General features: G+C 35.6%; 1 protein-coding gene across 3 annotated transcripts in view; it reads left to right on the forward strand.

Annotated features, from left to right (window-relative positions):
- Positions 1-17,451, forward strand: part of GPBP1 (GC-rich promoter binding protein 1) — a 71,136-nt gene that overhangs the window by 20,180 nt on the left and 33,505 nt on the right. For 2 of the 3 annotated variants that reach the window (XM_068535361.1, XM_068535363.1), the window contains exon 3: positions 12,911-13,030. In XM_068535361.1, coding sequence (XP_068391462.1) covers positions 12,968-13,030 — 63 coding nt within the window. In that variant the 5' untranslated portion in view covers positions 12,911-12,967. Of the gene's footprint in view, positions 1-10,357; positions 10,422-12,910; positions 13,031-17,451 lie in introns of all 3 variants that reach the window. The other variant, XM_068535362.1, reaches the window with a different exon arrangement.

A 17,451-nucleotide genomic window follows, 5' to 3' on the forward strand; every position in this document is an offset into this window, starting at 1 on the left:
GAAGAGGTAGGTACATAGTGTGAGGTCTGGAAGGGTCCCTGTGGAGTTTGGGGTGTACCACAACTTGGAAGCTCTCTGTACCCCTTCCTTTAGGGTTTTTACAGAGGTTCTAGTACCTGGGCATGAATGGTTAAATCACTGACTTTCAGTGATTCACTCCAAGTTACCAAATAGTTCTTGGGAACTTTGTTCCTGGTTTTCTGTTCAAAAGAGGTTTGCATTTGAATGTTTTATTAATTGTAACACACATGCACTAATGTGCACAGATTTTAAATATACAGCTTGATAAATTCTCACAAAATGAACACACGATGTTAACACCATTTGCTAGCATCCCCAAATCTTCTTTGTGTCCCCCTCATTTCCTAACTTTGAAATGTTTTTCATCTTTGGTTTCTCAGCCTCCTTAGCTCTCCACATCCAGTCATCTACTATCACTCACCTGTAGATTGTTTCTGCAGTCTCCCTCTCCTGCCATTTTTTCCCCACTCCATATCCATTGTTACTACCCCCTTATTTTTATTTTTATTTTTTTGAGTTTTTTCTTTAATTGAAGTGTAGTTGTTTACATCCTTGTTGTTTATCTATTTTGTATTTGGTGTTGTGCATCTGTTAATGCCATACTCCCAATTTATCCTTCCCCACCTGCCTTTGGTAACCCTAAGTTTGTTTTCTATGTGAGTCTGTTTCTGTTATGTAATAAGTTCATTTGTACTGTTTTTTTAGATTCTACATATAAGGGATATAAGATAATATTTGTCATTCTCTGACATATCACTTAGTATGATAATCCCAGGTCCAACCACGTTGCTGCAAATGGCATTATTTCATTCTTATGGCCGAGTAATATTCCATTGTGTGTGTGTGTGTGTGTGTGTGTGTGTGTGCACGCATCTCCTTTATCCTTTCATCTGTTGATGGACATTTAGGTTGCTTCCATGTCCTGGCTATTGTAAATAGTGCTCCTGTGAACATTGGGGTGCATGTATCTTTTCGAATTAGAGTGTTCGTGTTTTCTGGATATATGCCCAGGATAGGGATTGCTGGATCATATGGTAACTCTTTTTAGTTTTTAAAGGAACCTCCATACTGTTTCCACAGTGGCTGCACCAGTTTACATTCCCAGCATCAGTGTAGGAGGGTTCACTTTTCTCCATACCCTCTCCAGCATTTATTATTTGTAGACACTCTGATGATGGCCATTCTGATCAGGTGAGGTGATACCTCATTGTAGTTTTCATTTGCATTTCTCCTAACACTTAATGATGTTGAGCATCTTTTCATGTGCCTGTTGGCTGTCCGTATATCTTCTTTGGAGAAAAACTTATTTAGGTCTTCTGCCCATTTTTTGTTTGGGTTGTTTGTTTTTTTTTTTGTTATTGAGTTGTGTGAGCTGTTTGTATATTTTGGAAATTAAGCTCTTGTTGGTCACATTGTTTGCAAGTATTTTCTCCCAGTCCATAGGTTGTCTTTATGGTTTCCTTTGCTGTGCAGAAGCTTATAAGTTTAATTAGGTCCCATTTGTTTATTTTTGCTTTTATTTCTGTTGCCTTGGGAGACTGATCTAAGAAGATATTGGTACAATTTATGTCAGAATGTTTTGCCTATGTTCTCTTCTAGGAGTTTTATGGTGTTATGTCTTATATTTAGCCATTTTGAGTTTATTTTTGTGTATGGTGTGAGGGAGTGTTCCAACTTTATTGAATTGCCTGTATTACTCCCTTACTCTTGCTCTCTTTACTTCCATTTTTTATAAGAGAGCTTTGAGTTTGGCTTTTATATTGTAGTTTTTAGAAAGTTGAGGGAAGTTCTTTTCCATTGGAATTGAACTCATGAATAGTCCTTTAAAAAAATTAAGTAATGAAACTTTTGAAAACATTTGTTATGAATGGGTGGTAATAGGAACTAAAGTTCTAGATTTTAATACCTTTTCCTTTCCAGGTGATTTACTGAATCATCCCCACCCCCTTTATTTTACAGCAAGCTACCAGATTTATTTTCTGAAAGCACATTTCCACACATGTAATTGCAACTTTAAAACTTCTGAGTACTTCCCTTGCCTGCTGAATGTAGTTCAGATTTCTTATTCCTGTGTGCTGTTCAAAGCACGCTGCTTACTGTCCCCAGAGTATTTTCTCTACTCGGTTTTAGATATACCTGGCATATTAAGTGGTGTTTGGTTGACCTGTTCATTACTGGCTTGATGTGTTGAGAGTATAGTGAGTAGATTCATTAGTTCAGATATATTTGTAACAGAATGGTTTAGTACCATTTAGAAAGGAAGCCCCCAATAGTTTTAAGAGACCTGTTCAGAGATATTCCATGCTTACTCTAAATTCTTCACACAGAGTGACTGATTGCTTCAGATTTTTTATTTTTTAGAATTATGTTACTGGCCAAGGTGTGGGGGCAGGCGGGGAGAAACAGTGATAAATTCCATTTCCTTCCTGCATCAGTGCCGGAGAGGGTAATTTTGTTTTCTGCTTAATTGAAATAAAACATTAAGCATTATGGTTTTGTGTCTTGGGCTAAATAAAATAAGTTTGAACATATTAAATAAGAAAGACTATCTTTGAATCTTAAGGGACGGTAATTTAGAAGTTTCTTGTAGTATGTAATATCCTGGTTTTTAAAAAAATCCAATTCTACATTATATGAGACATTGTCAGTTGTATCCAAGATATTTTTTCTTAACCATAGTCATATATACTTACGTTCTTTTTTGTTCATGTTGATATTCCAGCTGAACTAAGTCATCGCTGGGATTTTACATTGTTATAGCAGTGTTTTCTCACACACATGGTTTAAGAAACACATAGGGTAAACCAGTCATCTCTTGCTGCAAGGTTATTTTACTTGATGGTAAGTTAAAATTTTTTATATTAAAACATACATGGATATATTATAGTATAATGCAGAAATTTCATAAGTTTAAAAAAAATAGGACTTGAGGATGAGTTATTTTGATTACTTTCTGAAAATACATTTTGGTGGGGCAGGAGAATGGATTTGTTATTAGCTTTAAGTAATTTCTGTGGGAAAGTTTGAGAAATATACTGGTAGTGAACAAAGAACATGGCTTTTGAGGTAGAAGAATCTGAGTTCATATTACTGGCTGTGTAGCTTAGTGGTAAATTATTTATCTCTTCTGATTCTGCCCACTTTTCAGAGAACATATCTAAGCTGATCCCAGCATATATATTTTTTTACATGTATATGTTTACTCTATTTGAACCCTGATAACGTTGGCACTTTTCTTATGGTTAAATGCTTCAGATAAATAATTTGCTTATACGTTTTCTAATAAAGGATTTGAGGCAGCAACCTTGTTTTCCAGTTGTTAGCTTGCTAGCTGTTAGAAGGAAAACTGCCCTTGTATATTCAGTGTTTAGTACCTGTTTTTGCTTACATTGGCTGTTTAGTAAATGAGTTGATTTGAATTAAATTTTATGCCATTTAGTCCATATTGTTTGCAGTATAATTCTGAATTAAAGTTTACCTTTACCAACCTTTAAAAAAAATATCTCATTCAGGGATGACTTAAACTGTTTAGTTTTGTGAGGGAAAGAGAAGCTCAATGAGTAAAAATTTGTTTATAGAGTAAGGCTTATTTTTTTGTAGTGGTGCATTTTATATGAAAATTAAGTCAGCTCATTATAAGTTTTGGAGTACTTCAGTTACGTTTTGTGTGTTAAATCTAAAAACTTGAGAATTGAAAGCATGCTGTTTCCAGTAATGTGTTTTTCTCCTTAAATAAAATTTTTTTTGTAGGGGTGAAAGTAGCAATTTTCCATATGTAGCAATTTAACAAATAATAACAATTCTCATAACATTCCTCTTCTGTTTTTTTTATGATTTTTTTTTTCACGTAAGTAAAGCATAGGAAGGTTCTGAACAGCTTAATGAGGTAAGCTGAGGGGGATAGGGGGGTCTAACAAAATTCCAGGTTAAAGCAAGCATTAATAATATGAAACTTCTTAAAGGATGGAAATTTCTAATAGTCTAGATTTCTTGTGAAATTTGCTAATGTTGTTTTATATTTGAGAGAGACTAATCTGTAATTTTGAGTTTGATAACAGAAGATATTGGACACTGTGTCATGACCAAAACTGCAAAAAATAGTAAAGTAATAGATTATTTTGCTTCCTTTAGAGGTCATGTTCCATAGGCAAGGATTTTTTTTCTTCTTGGTAAATATTTATTACAGTATTTACCATCTTCTCCTGATTATCATTACTTTAAGTGCTTGTTTAAGAACAGAATTCTAGGCCTTGCTTAAGACCTGTTGAATCAGACTCCATAGGGGAGGGGCCTCTTACTTTTTATTAGGAAAGTCTGGAAATCACCTAGTGCTTACTAAATATTAATAAAACTTTATTAATGGTGTTGCAGTAGTGAAGCAAACAAAACTGAATGGAATAAAATGTCAAAGTATACTTTCAAAAGTTAAAAACATGACTCATAAAAATATAGAATAAATGTGTCACAGCGTCATCATTTTTAAAAAATGATTTTTCTTGACTTGCATAACCTGATTCTTGAAGATTATGGGCCAGTTGTTTTAGTACATGTAATGTCTCTCAAGTTAGCTTTTCTCCTGTTTAGACAGGCTGTGCTTCTTTATCTTTGGTTAGGGTATTATAAAAGTGAAGTGGTGCTCTGTTTTGCTCATTGGCACACAATTTCAGTTTGTTCTGTTACTGATGATTCACTTTGATCTGTTGATTAAGGATTTCCCAGGCTATTTGCCAGGCCATTTCACTGCAAAACTGTAGTAACTTTTCTTTTTTTGAGGTTCTTAGAAATTGAATAAATAACCTCTTCCTCCTAAAATTTTTCAGTGTATGTATTCATCTCTCTGGATTCATATGCTTTATTCAAGGTGTTGTAATGCAGCACTTTTATTTATTTTTATTGAGGCAAAAGTCACATTGCATGAAATTGACCATTTTAAAACGTATAATTCACTGACATTTAGTACATTCACAATGATGTGAAATCACCAGCTTTACCAAGTTCCAGAACATTTTCATCACCCCAAAAGAAAAATCTGTATCCATTTAGCAACCAGTACCCATTCGTTCCTCCCTCCCAACAGTCCCTGGTTGTCTCTGCTTCTTGTCTCTATGGATTTGTCTATCTTGGATATTTCATAAAAACTGGGATTTTGCAACATGTGATCTGGCTTCTGGATGTGTCTGGCTTCTTCTTCGTAGCATGTTTTCATGGTTAATCCTAATAGAATGTGTCTTTTTCCAGTGAATACATACACAAGTTGTGTTGAGTATGATGTTAGCTGTGGTTTTTTCATAGATGTTCTTTATCAGGTTGAGTGTTTTTATCATGAAAGGGTGTTAGATTCTGTCCAGTGCCTGTCTGCAGCAGCTGAGATGATCATATGGTATTTTTCCTTCATTTTGTTAATGTGGCATATTATTATTATTGAAAAATTTTAAAAAATTGAAGTACAGTTGATATACAGTGTCATGTTAGTTTCAGAGGTACAGCATAGTGATTAAGTATACATACATATAAATATCCCTTTTCAGATTCTTTCCCTTATAGGTTATTACAAAATATTGAGTATAGTTCCCTGTGCTGTATATAGTAGGTCCTTGTTCATTACAGTGTGGCCTATTATTGATTGAGGATCCCTTTTATGCCACCAGTTGCCTTTGGCCTTTGGCTCCCTGCTTTGCAGATTCTCTGCTTTTGACAGTTTGGTTATGTGTCTTGGTGTGAATCTTTTTGTGTTTATCTTTCTTGGAGTTTGGTTAGCTTCTTGGATAAGTATATTCTGTGTCTTTAGTTAATTTGATAAGTGTTTAGGCATTATTTCTTCAGAGACTCTTTTTGCCCCCCTCCTTTTCTCTGCTTCTGAAACTTTAATTATCTGTATGTTGGTATGCTTGATGGTGTCCCACAGGTCTTTTCGGCTTTGTTCAGTTTTCTTTTTCTTTTTTTTTTCTTCCAGCTCCTTAGACTGATAATTTTAATTGACCTCTTCAAGTTCTCTGATTCTTCTTTTTGCCGGCTCAAATCTGCTGTTGAAACTGTCTAGTGAAATTTTCATTTCAGTTATTGTACTTTTTGGCTCCAGAATTTGTTTGGTTCTTTGCTGTAATTCCTGTCTCTTTATTGATATTCTATTTGTTGAGACATTGTTCTCCTGGTTTCCTTTAGCTCTTTGTATTTAAGACAATTGATGTCTGTTCATCATCAGGGACAGTGTCTGCTAATACCACAACCTCCCCTCCACGTTGCCCCCCAGCAGTGGGCCATACTTCATTGTTTCTTTGCACGCTTTGTAATTTTTGTTAGAAAATCGAACATTTTGAATATTGTAATTTGGAGACTCTAGGGATCAAATGTTTTTTTCCCCCATCCTTGGAGGTTGCTTCCTGTGGGTTGTGGTTTTGTGTTCATTTAGTGACTTTTCTAAACTATTTCTGAAAGTCTGTATTCTTTGTGTTGGTTAGTTTCTGAAGTCTCTGTCCCTTAGATTGCGATCACCTAGTGTTTTGTTGTTGTTGTTTGAGATAAATAACATTTTAATGAAATTTAAATTAATGCAAAAAAATCCATGATGAACAAAATATAAAAGTTATCAGGGTCAATATATTATCTTGTCTAAAGGTTGCAAATCCTTCACACATGGGCCAAGCCAGAAACCATCTTGGTGCTCACAGCACAGGTGAGACAGGTTGCAGCCTTTAGTAAGACTTTACTAAAGGTTCAGTGGTTACGAAAAGTAGTTTCAGTGCAATACAATAGCAGTTTTATTTCAGCTGTCCATGGATACTGCTGTTCTCCGAGCTCTTCAAACAAGAGCCATCTTTACCTTGTCAGCTAGTGTTTTGTTGCAGATGCATGCCTGGAGCCAAAAGAGAGTAAAAATAAAAGAAAGGAAAAAAATAAGAACTCTCCCACTTTTTTCTTATTATATCTGTGTTAGGGCATTTCTTTACACACTGTTTATAACTGTCTTAGCCTTCATGTACTGGTTTTGCTGAACCTAATGATCAGCCAGGGGTGAAAGCTTAGGACCTTCTCAGGTTTTTTTTTTCCTGAGCATGCATCTTGCCCGGAGCGTTGGTGTGGTTTTCTAATTTCCCTTATAGGGCATGAGGGAGTTTGTTGGCAATGCCATAACTCTCCCCCACCCTCCACCCAATTCCCTCTCAGTCTTTTCTCCCAGGCTTTGGGTGTGCTATTGTTCACTGAATTGTAAACCTCTGTCCTTGGCAGGGGGCTCTGCATTTGCCTTAGAATGTTTTGGAGGATTGCTCTCTGCTTGACACATTTTCCTTCCCTGTTAGGCAAAACGAAGGCAAGTGCCTCTCCTTGGTCCTCACGTAGCCCCCAGACAGGTTTACACAGACAAACATAATTCTGTGAGAATAAGGTCTACTCTGCTCACTCTGGAACCAGAGACCAGAGCCCTACACTGGGTCTTCAAAACCTCCATTGTGCCCCGGAGAAGATGTGGGTCAAGGGCAAGTGAAAATGCCATAAAGCTTTACTATTATTTTAAAGTTTCCATTTTCTTGATTCAGTGCTACCCTAATTGTTGTAAACCTTTGACTTTTTCAGAGTTCTGATAAAGTTGGTTCTGACAGATTTTGCTTGATTTTTTGGTGTTTGTGTGGAGGGGTGGGCTCTTGGAGTTCTGTATTTCACCATTTGTGTTGATGTCCTTCCCATATATTTTCTCATTTTTAATGCTCAAATTGTCCCTGATTTGACCAATGGGAGCTCACTCAAGCTGGTTTCTGTGTCCTTTTGATATTTCCCAGTCGTTATTTGGACACTTCTTTGGTTTTTGCCACAACAAAATATTCCAGACTGACTTTGTCATCTTTTCCTAGCCCTGGAATCAGCTGTTCATTTCTCAAAAAAGCCCTGGTTTCTTTCATTGGAAAATGGTTTTTGGAAGACAAGACCTGGATGTTAAGTATGCTTGTTGCTATTGGAGTGTCACTATGCTCAGGCCTGGCCCGTTCAGTGCTCAGAGCTGGGGAAGAGGAGGGACACACACACACACACCCACCCACCCACCCAGAAAATATTTATCTTTATGATATATATGAATATTAGTATTTTATTAATATGTGACTTGTGTTAATCATACAACACATCATTCACTCTAGTTTTCATCCTTTCCATTATTAGTTCCCGTCTTCTTTAACAGTATGAAACTTATTAGCTTTCATCATTCTAAATATATTTATTTGATCGTTCTCCTTGTATATAACCAATTTTTTATTGTAGCCCCAGCTGCCACTTCCATGTGGATACCCTTCTCTCCCTGCTTAGTCTTATAACTCCTTATTCTAGCTGCTTCCTTTCTACTGCATGGATGCCTTCCTCTTTTTGGGCTCACTGCCCCATCCCTGGTTGTCCCTTCTTCATGGATGTCCTTTGTTGCTCTGCTTTGATGCTGACATCCTGTGCTGGGCCAGTTTCATGTGTTGATACCCTCTCATCCCTACTCTGGCTCTAACACTTAGTTTTAGACCCTTGGCTCCTTTGCTCTGCCCTGTATAATGGCTTTAGGCCTGAATTGGGAAGCAGACTACTTTTTAAAGGAAATCTGTTAATGTATTAAACTAAGCTTACTAAAGGAGTATTCCACAGGTTTACTATTAAGAGAACTAAAGATGACTATGAATAGTGGTCTTCTGGTTCTTGCCTTCCTAATGAAGGAATGTTAGCTGTTTAATGTTGGAAAAACTTAACCTTATTTAAGGGTTGTTATAAAACTATTATGGTGGTGAAGGGTACTAGTTTTTTTTCTTTTTTTTAAAATAACTTTAGCAGTTTTCAGGATGAATTTTATTAGGTAAGTAAGTAGTAGTTATCTTAATTTTAATGAAGAGAGGAAACTGAGACTCAGCCTAGTAACTGGTTGAGCTGATTTGAATCCAGGCCTGTTGGACTCTGAAGCCCATGTTCTATTTTTCTTTTTCTAAAAAATATTTTATTTATTTTTGGCTGCATCAGGTCTTAGTTGTGGCATGTGGGATCTTTTGGTGTGGCATGCGGGCTCTCTAGTTCTGGTGCAGGCTCAGTAGTTGTGGTGTGTGGGCTTAGTTGCCCCGCAGCATGTGGGATCTTAGTTCCATGACCAGGGATCAAACCCGAGTCCCCTGCATTGGAAGGCAGATTCTTAACCACTGGACCACCAGAAAAGTCCCCCCATGTTCTTTTTTTAACGATGATCTGTATTCTGCCTTTAGTTAGAATGCTTTAGCTATTGATTTGGGTGTTTTTGATAGGCTTCGTGACTTTTAAAGCTTCTTTATCTGAAATATAAACCGTTATAAAGATGTAAGTTTGATGCTCATTCTTTGGCACAAATTTTGTGGATTCAGAAGTAAAACATTACCAGAAATAGGAAAGTCTCATCTATTTGTTTATTTCTTGCCAAAGTATATTAGTTTTCAATTCAAAGAACTATATTTGGGACTTATAAGTAGTTAGTGGTCTTTTTTTTTAAAGTCAGGCATGTACACTTAGAACGTATAGAGTTTAGATTTGGGTTATTTCAGAGCCAGTGTTCCCCTGGTGGATTTTTATTGTCAGTGGTGAACAAGTTGTAAATTGGGTGAGATGAGAAATTAGGATTTTCATACTGGCAGCATTTTTCCCTCCCTCCCTCCCTCTTTCTCTCTCTTTCCTTCTTTCTTTCTACATTCTGAGGTATGTTAGGTTTCAACATGATGAAATTTTGGTCATGGGGGCTGGGAAATGGACACAGTTCAGCCTATAACATACAGGGAAAGGAAGATGGAATGAAATCAGGTGGCATAAAGCACAGTTAAAAGGAAATGGAGGGGGAAAGTGGCGGGGGTGGTGGTGGTGGGATGAATTGGGAGATTGGGATTGACATATATACACTAATGTGTATAAAATAGATAACTAATAAGAACCTGCTGTATAAAAAATAAATAAAATTCAGAAATTCAAAGGAAAAAAAGAGAAAATGGATAGGGTGGAGCTTTTAAACTTTAATTTGCTTTTATACGTGTAGGGGGTAAAATTTCTTTTCTACCTTCCTAGATTCTCTGGCTGGGGCCCTGTAAATTAGACTGAGGAAAGACAGATTAACAAGAGAAAACAAACATAAGTTTATTAGCTTGTCCTCACACCTGGCAGTACTTAGAGATGAGTAATTCAAAGAGATGAGTAGAATTTGGGATCTCTATACCTAACTTCACAGGGAAAAAGGATACTTAATAGAAAAAGCAGATGACTTTTGAGAAAAGATAGATAACTGGGTCCTTAGGAGTTTGTGGCAATGTCTGGGTGTGGTGGTGCTGGATTTTATTTTATTTTATTTTTTGTCTCCCAAAAGGAGAAGATTAGAGTTGCTCCAGGGGACTGGATTAATAAATTCTTTTGGGAGGCTCTGCTTTGAGGTAGGTAAGAAATTTCAGGAACTCACATGCCTTCAGCTCAAAATTTTTCTCATGTCCAAGTGGCATATTTTGGGGATAGCATATCCTGATCCTTTCACACACTTGTGTAAATGTCCTAACTTAGCTAGTATTGCTCTTTACCTTTTTTCAGAACAGGAAGACCTATGCCATTAGCTGTCCATGCTTTATTCTTTAAGAACTCGATTTAAATTAGAATTCATAAGGACATTGCAGAAACAGAGACAGTAGTAGTGGTTTGCCTCCTAGGGATAAGTTTTAGAATATAACTTCTCATTTAACCATCATTTGGGATGAGACCCTGTATAAAATGAAAAAAGCTTTAAATTATTGGTTATTTTATTTAGGTCCTTTGGAGTTTTTGTGAATTTTTATTTGGAACAAGCTATAAAAATAATTTTTCATTCTCATTGAGTTATTGGACCTGTAATTTTAAGAGTTTCCAACAAAAAGTTTCTAAAAAGTTGTTGGAAAAGTAACATCCTATCACAGACACCTCAAAACAGTATTTAGCTTCATGTCAAAATAGATAATAAAAATTTTTATACATCCTAAAACACTTGAGTTTTCATTTTTATTTCAGAAGACTTTAAAATATAATGTATGGTGGTGGTAGAATTAGAGCTCAAAATGTCCAGATTTCTGTGTAGTTCATTTTGATTTAGGTACAGCCTTAAAATATTGCATTTGTTTCATAAGTGTTTTATTGGTATTGGTAAATTGTATCAGGGTTTTTTTTTTGTTTTTTTGGTTTTTTTCCTTAACCTTTCTTGTAATGAACCAGTACAGTTTGGGATAGAAGTAGAATGTTTCTGTAGTATCTTGACAATTTTTAAAGTATTTTAGGAAATTGGTATGACGAATTCTGCCATGGCACGCACTTATATTTGAAAGAATTTTGAAAAAGGAAGATTAACAATGGTATTGATCATTTTGCTTTTTAAAGTTCCACTTTTGAGATTATTATGCAGTTGTAAATATGAAACATTTATTAGTAAACTTAGACATTAATGTTCAGAAAATTTGATTTCTTCATTGACTAATATGTAAGCTCTATATTGAAATGAGTACAGTTGCCCAGTTGGCTTCTCCCTCATTTTAAAAAACTATGAGTTTACTGTGTTTAGATTGGGCTGGCAACTTGAAATTTTTATTGATGGAATTGAGAGAGGCTTCCAAAAAGTTAAGTTTAGAATGCAAGAGCAGTGGATACCCATTGTGATGATTGTAATTTAAAAAAACCTTTTAATTATGGAAATTTTCAAACATATGTGTAAGTAGAAAGACTATACACCTACTTGTACTAACATTTATAAACATATGGACAACCTTGTTTCAGTGACACCCGTATTCAGCATTCCCTGTTGTGTTTTTTTAAAGCAAATTCCAGATGTACTGATTTAATTGCAAAGGCTTCTGTGTATGTCTTTTTATGTACAGATGACCCTTGAGCAGGGTGGGGGTTGGGGTGCTGTCCATCCATGCAGTTGAAAAGTCTGACTTGAAAAGTCAGATCTTTACAGTTGGCCTTCCACACGCGATGCTCCACATCCTTGGATCCAACCAACCTCAGGTTGTGAAGGGCTATAGTATGTATTTAGTGGAAAAAAAAAAAATCCATGTATAAGTGTACCCTCACAGTTCTAAACCTTGTTCTTTAAGGGGCCACTGTACCAGCATTGCACTAACAGTCATCACATCTAAAATGATTAGTAATTTCTTAAAGTCATTTAATATTCAGCTCATGTTCAAATTTTTGACTGTTTCATAATTTTCACTTTTTAAACTTGGTTGAGTAAGGATTTATGTAAGGGCCACATGTTGTATTTGATTGCTCTGCCTATGAAAGCTATTTATTTGTTGAAGAAACCAGATCATTTGACTCGAAGAATATCGTGTGATCTGCATTTGGTGGATTACTTCCTTCATTTGTCCTTTAATTTGTTTTTCTATGTTGAATTTCCTGCAAATTGTTAGTTAAATCAGATTTCAGATTCTGTATAGGTTGGCCGCAAGAATAACTTGTGCTGTGTACATAGATAGTGCTGCATGCATCCTATTGTGTCACATCAGGAGACACTTGATAACTCATCTATTTGTGATAAGACTATTGTAATTAAAAATAAGCGTCATTGAGATAGTTTATTTATAATAAAATTATCCAGTTTTAAGTGCACAATTTAATGAGTTTTAACAAGTGTATAGTTTGTATAATCATCACCACAATTAGGATAAATACTCAATTACCCTTGAAAATTTTTTCCTTCCCTTTGTAGTCATTTCCGTCCTCCCCAGGCCCTTCACCTGCACTCTGCTGATCTAGTTTCTGTCACGGTATTTTTGCCTTTTCTAGAATTTCATTATAATTGAAATCTTGTAGTGGTCAGATCATTGTAATTTAAAGGAGGTATAAGAAGATAATTTGGGCCAGGAGCTTTATAGATCTAATGCCTTCTATTTTTATACGACAGGGACTTGCCATGAGGTGTTGAAGCCTTGTTTCGCTGAGTTGGAGAGACTGGACCTAAATGGCGCAGCATGACTTTGCTCCAGCCTGGCTTAATTTTCCTACCCCACCATCATCAACAAAGGTATTTTTTCTTGCATCTCTCTTTTCTTTTTGTCTTTCTGTCTGCCTCTGTTTAGTTCATGTTCTACACAGATGTAGCTAAACTAAAGCTTAATGTTTTTGTCATAAAATACTTTTTATATTATTTTCTAAGTTATTTTATATTTAATCTGTTGGTTTTTATTATTTAAAAAGTCAATTTTCAATATACCATCAACATACTAGACCATTTTTTTCAAAAGTTGTCTTTTGAAAGCTCTGCATTTTAAAATTCAAACCAGGTAAGTACATTGCACATTACTTTTGCATCTTACCTTTTCCTATACTATTCTTCTGATAACTTGCTTTACTTACTTTCCTATAGATAATGTTTTTAAAAAAAATCAGAAGTTTTGGAAGTCTTTTCTCATAACCGAAAGACTTCTTTTTCAAATAAATGAGACTGTGAATGGTATATTACTCAAATTTTAGGAGTTCTGAGAACTTTGCAGTGTTGTTTACGTATCAGGTGACTCACTAATTTAAAAATGTTCATTTTACATAACCAAAACAGAACATGGTTTGTATAAGACTTGCTTGACATTGAAATTGTCACCCACTTACAAGGCATGCTAAGAGGGACCTTGAAATTGATTAGAATCAATCTGTCTGGCTCAATAGCTGTCTTCCACTTTGTTTTTTCCATGGTGCAAAGGAATCAAGAGGGGGTCTTGATCATCTGCTTGCCTGTTAATGAAGCTCTGCCATGCTAGGCATTCATCTAGGACCTTTTGGGGGTACAGGCAGTTCTTATAAAAGAGTTTACTAAAACAGCTCTTATAGGAACAATTTTACAATTTGGAAGGTTGTTCCCCAGTAAGGACTTGTCAAATCATAATATATTGAAAAAGCTGCATTGGAGAGAGACAATTCTCCTAGACAGGGGAATTTTAAAGTTTGAAGATGGCTCTTAATGATCATGTGAACTGACTTTATTTTATACAGATGGTTCTCTGGAAGGTTAATTGACTGGCCTGTTTTCATGTAATTAGTGTGAGCCTAGACTAGAATCTAGGATGCATTTTCTATTCTGTAATATTTCCATAGGACTCATTTTGGAATTTCGTGAAATGATTGAACATTTCATTTCATAGACATAAAATGGGATCATAGTTGTTAGGAAATGTAGACTATTACTGAGAAGCAACTGAGATCACTTCTTAGTTACAGACTCTGTCCCCTTTCCTCTTCTGTTTAGGTCTCTGGAATTTGCTTCGCTGTTGCTGCTGTTGTTTGTGTCCACCCCCCACCCCCCAGGCTGCTCTCAGTTATGCTTTTCCTGGGTTCGTTTTTTTCCAGGCCTACTTCAGAGCCTGGATACATACGAGTTTCTTGCTCCTCCCTTTGTTTCCTTTTTCTCTTTAGTTCATTTTCTCTGAAATGAGTATAAGACTTGTTTTCATTTTTTTAAAATGTCTATTTATGTACTTTGCCTGTTTTATTTATTTATTTATTTATTTATTTTTGGCTGCATTGGGTCTTAGTTGCTACACGCGGGCTTTCTCTAGTTGTGGCGAGCGGGGGCTACTCTTCATTGTGGTACGTGGGCTTCTCATTGCGGTGGCTTCTCTTGTTTCAGAGCACGGGCTCCAGGCGCACGGGCTCAGTGGTTGTGGCACGTGGGCTCAGTAGTTGTGGCTCAGGGGCTCTAGAGCGCAGGCTCAGTAGTTGTGGTGCACAGGCTTAGTTGCTCCGCGGCATGTGGGATCTTCCTGGACCAGGGCTCGAACCCGTGTCCCCTGCGTTGGCAGGCGGATTCTTAACCACTGTGCCACCAGAGAAGCCCTAGAACCAGACTCTTGAATCCTTACTGCTTTCTAGAACCAGACTCTTGATCTGGATATATAGATCATGAATGAAGATGATGATTTTGAGACTTGGGATTGCCTGTTCTAAATTATCAATTATTCTAATTTATTTTAAATTATCTACAGAAAGTCGTATCAGTTTGAACTCTTAACTAGCAGTATTTGAAACTATCTCCTTAGACCTTACCCAAAGTGGTTTTGACGAACACAAACAAGTATATACTTTTAGTAATGACTTCTTATACTGTTTGTATCGCTCAAAATCACTATTCATGGATTCTCAGTTATAATTAACCTCTTGTTTTCTGCCAGAGCCCTTTTAATCTTATCCTGAATAAATAAGATAGACTTAAATTACTGTTGGGTTCTCTATTTCAACTTAGCGGGGTTTTTTTTCTGAATTTTATTTTATTTTTTTTATACAGCAGGTTCTTATTACTTATCTATTTTATACATATTAGTGTATATATGTCAATCCCAATCTCCCAATTCATCCCACCACCACCCCCCCTCAATTTAGTGTTAAGTCTTTTCTTTGTTATTTGAAGGGATGATAGGAGCACTTGAGTTAAGGGTAGCAGTGTTTTCAGCACTGCACCTGAGCAGTTTTCTGAGGTGTGCAGAAGTTTAGCCCCATCATGTGGTGAAATTTTAAACTGCATGTGGTTGTTTATGTCTATGAAATGGGGCATTGGCTTTTGAACTGTTGATTGGGACCCAGTAAGAAATTTTACATAATGTTTTTATATGCACATTGATATAACTAAAACAAAAGTCATATACCTGTGTTCTTCTTTCTCTTTTGGTCTTCTTTTTTATTCCAATAAAAAATGCAAATTGCTACTAATTTCATATCCTTTATAATGGGTCCTGACCTGCAGTTTGAAAAGTAACATTGTAATTATTTTCCTTCAATAACGTAAGCAGTGTTGGGTTGCATTGAAAATGTGTGCTTTAGGCTAAGAGAGGATGAGAAAATGTAGTCAGACTTGTAGTTGAGTTCATTGAAACTTTTGTTTACTACGTGGTTTCTGTTAACTTTTGATTTAGGTATTCTGGGAATCAGAAAATGGTGCTATATTTTGAAAAAGAATTCAGAAAAAGATTTAAAATGTAATAACTAGTGTTTCTTGAGTGATTACTGCATACCAATCACTGTGTAAAACACTTTATAAGAAGGCTAACAAAAATCATAAGAGGTAAAGTACTGTTTTCTTCCCCCCACTTACAGATGAGGAAACTGAGGTTGAGCAAGATAAGTAACCTGACCCAAAATGCTAGAATTAGGATAGGAGCCCATGTGTGCCTGACTTTAAAGATTAATCAGCTTAATAACTTTCTTTTCTTGATTATTAAGTAGACCAATTTTTAGAAGTGAAATACCAGGATGTTTTTATGCATACACCAGAATATATTTTTATCCTGGTTTGGATAAACAAATGAGATTGCTTTTATTTTATTTTATTTTTTTCATGGATAGCATCTCCAGTATATTTCTATACTTTGTACATGGGTATCTAACTCTTCAGTGGCTATGTACAGTTGACCCTTGAACAGTATGGGTTTGACTTATTTGTGTCCACGTATGCGGATTTTTTTCCAATAAATATGTACTGTAATACTGTGTGATCTGTGGATACAGAGGGCCGACTGTAAAGTTATACATGGTTTTTTGACTGCACAGAGGGTCGGTACCCCAACCCCCTGCATTGTTCAACTGTCAACTGTAATCTTCTATTGAGTGAATTTACAGAGATTAATTGGTTACTTATTAGTGGATTAAGCCACAGGAATGCCTGGGCATCTCTTGAATATATTTGTAGGGGAAATTCCTAGCAGCAGAATCAGCGAATTGGAAGATTTATACATTTTGGTAGATAGTGCCTAATTGCTCTCCAAAAAGGTTGTACCAACTTATAATCCTTATAAAAATTTTATAAGGGGGGACCAGTTTTTTCAGTTTTGGCAACACTGGATGTTTTCCCATTTTTTTCATCTTTGTGAAATTGGATGAAAAATGGCACTTCATTGTTTTGATTTGCATTATTATGGTTGAGCATATTTTTGTGTTAGGAACTGTTTTAAGAACTTGCTTATTCATGTAATTTATTTCTTAGTGATTTATTTGTAATAGCTGTTTTCATATTGAGGGGTTTGTTTGCTATATATTCTGCAGATATTTTCCTCCAGTGTGTTTGTCTTGATAATTCTAAAAGAACCATGTGGATGGTTCTAATAAAATATTTAAACATACAAAGAAGCATAAAGAATAATTAAACAAACACTTAACCATCCAAGAGTCACATCTTAACATTTTGTCATGTTAGTTCTGTATCTCTTCTAGAAATAAACAATTGAAGTCTGCTGTATACTTCATCACAGTCCTTTTTCTGTCTTCATTTTTTCTCCAGAGGTATTCTCGATGCATGTTCTTATATTATTACTAAGTATGTGAATATCAACAAATAGTATTGTTTTGTATGTTTAAAAACATTTATATAAACGATTATCATTTATGTCTGCACCTTGTTTTTATATTCATTATATCTTTGAGATTTTTTTCCCCCATTGATATCTGTAGATATGCTGTAATTAT

This window comes from Eschrichtius robustus, chromosome 2 (assembly GCF_028021215.1).
Source record: "Eschrichtius robustus isolate mEscRob2 chromosome 2, mEscRob2.pri, whole genome shotgun sequence".
Taxonomy (NCBI): Eukaryota; Metazoa; Chordata; class Mammalia; order Artiodactyla; family Eschrichtiidae; genus Eschrichtius; species Eschrichtius robustus.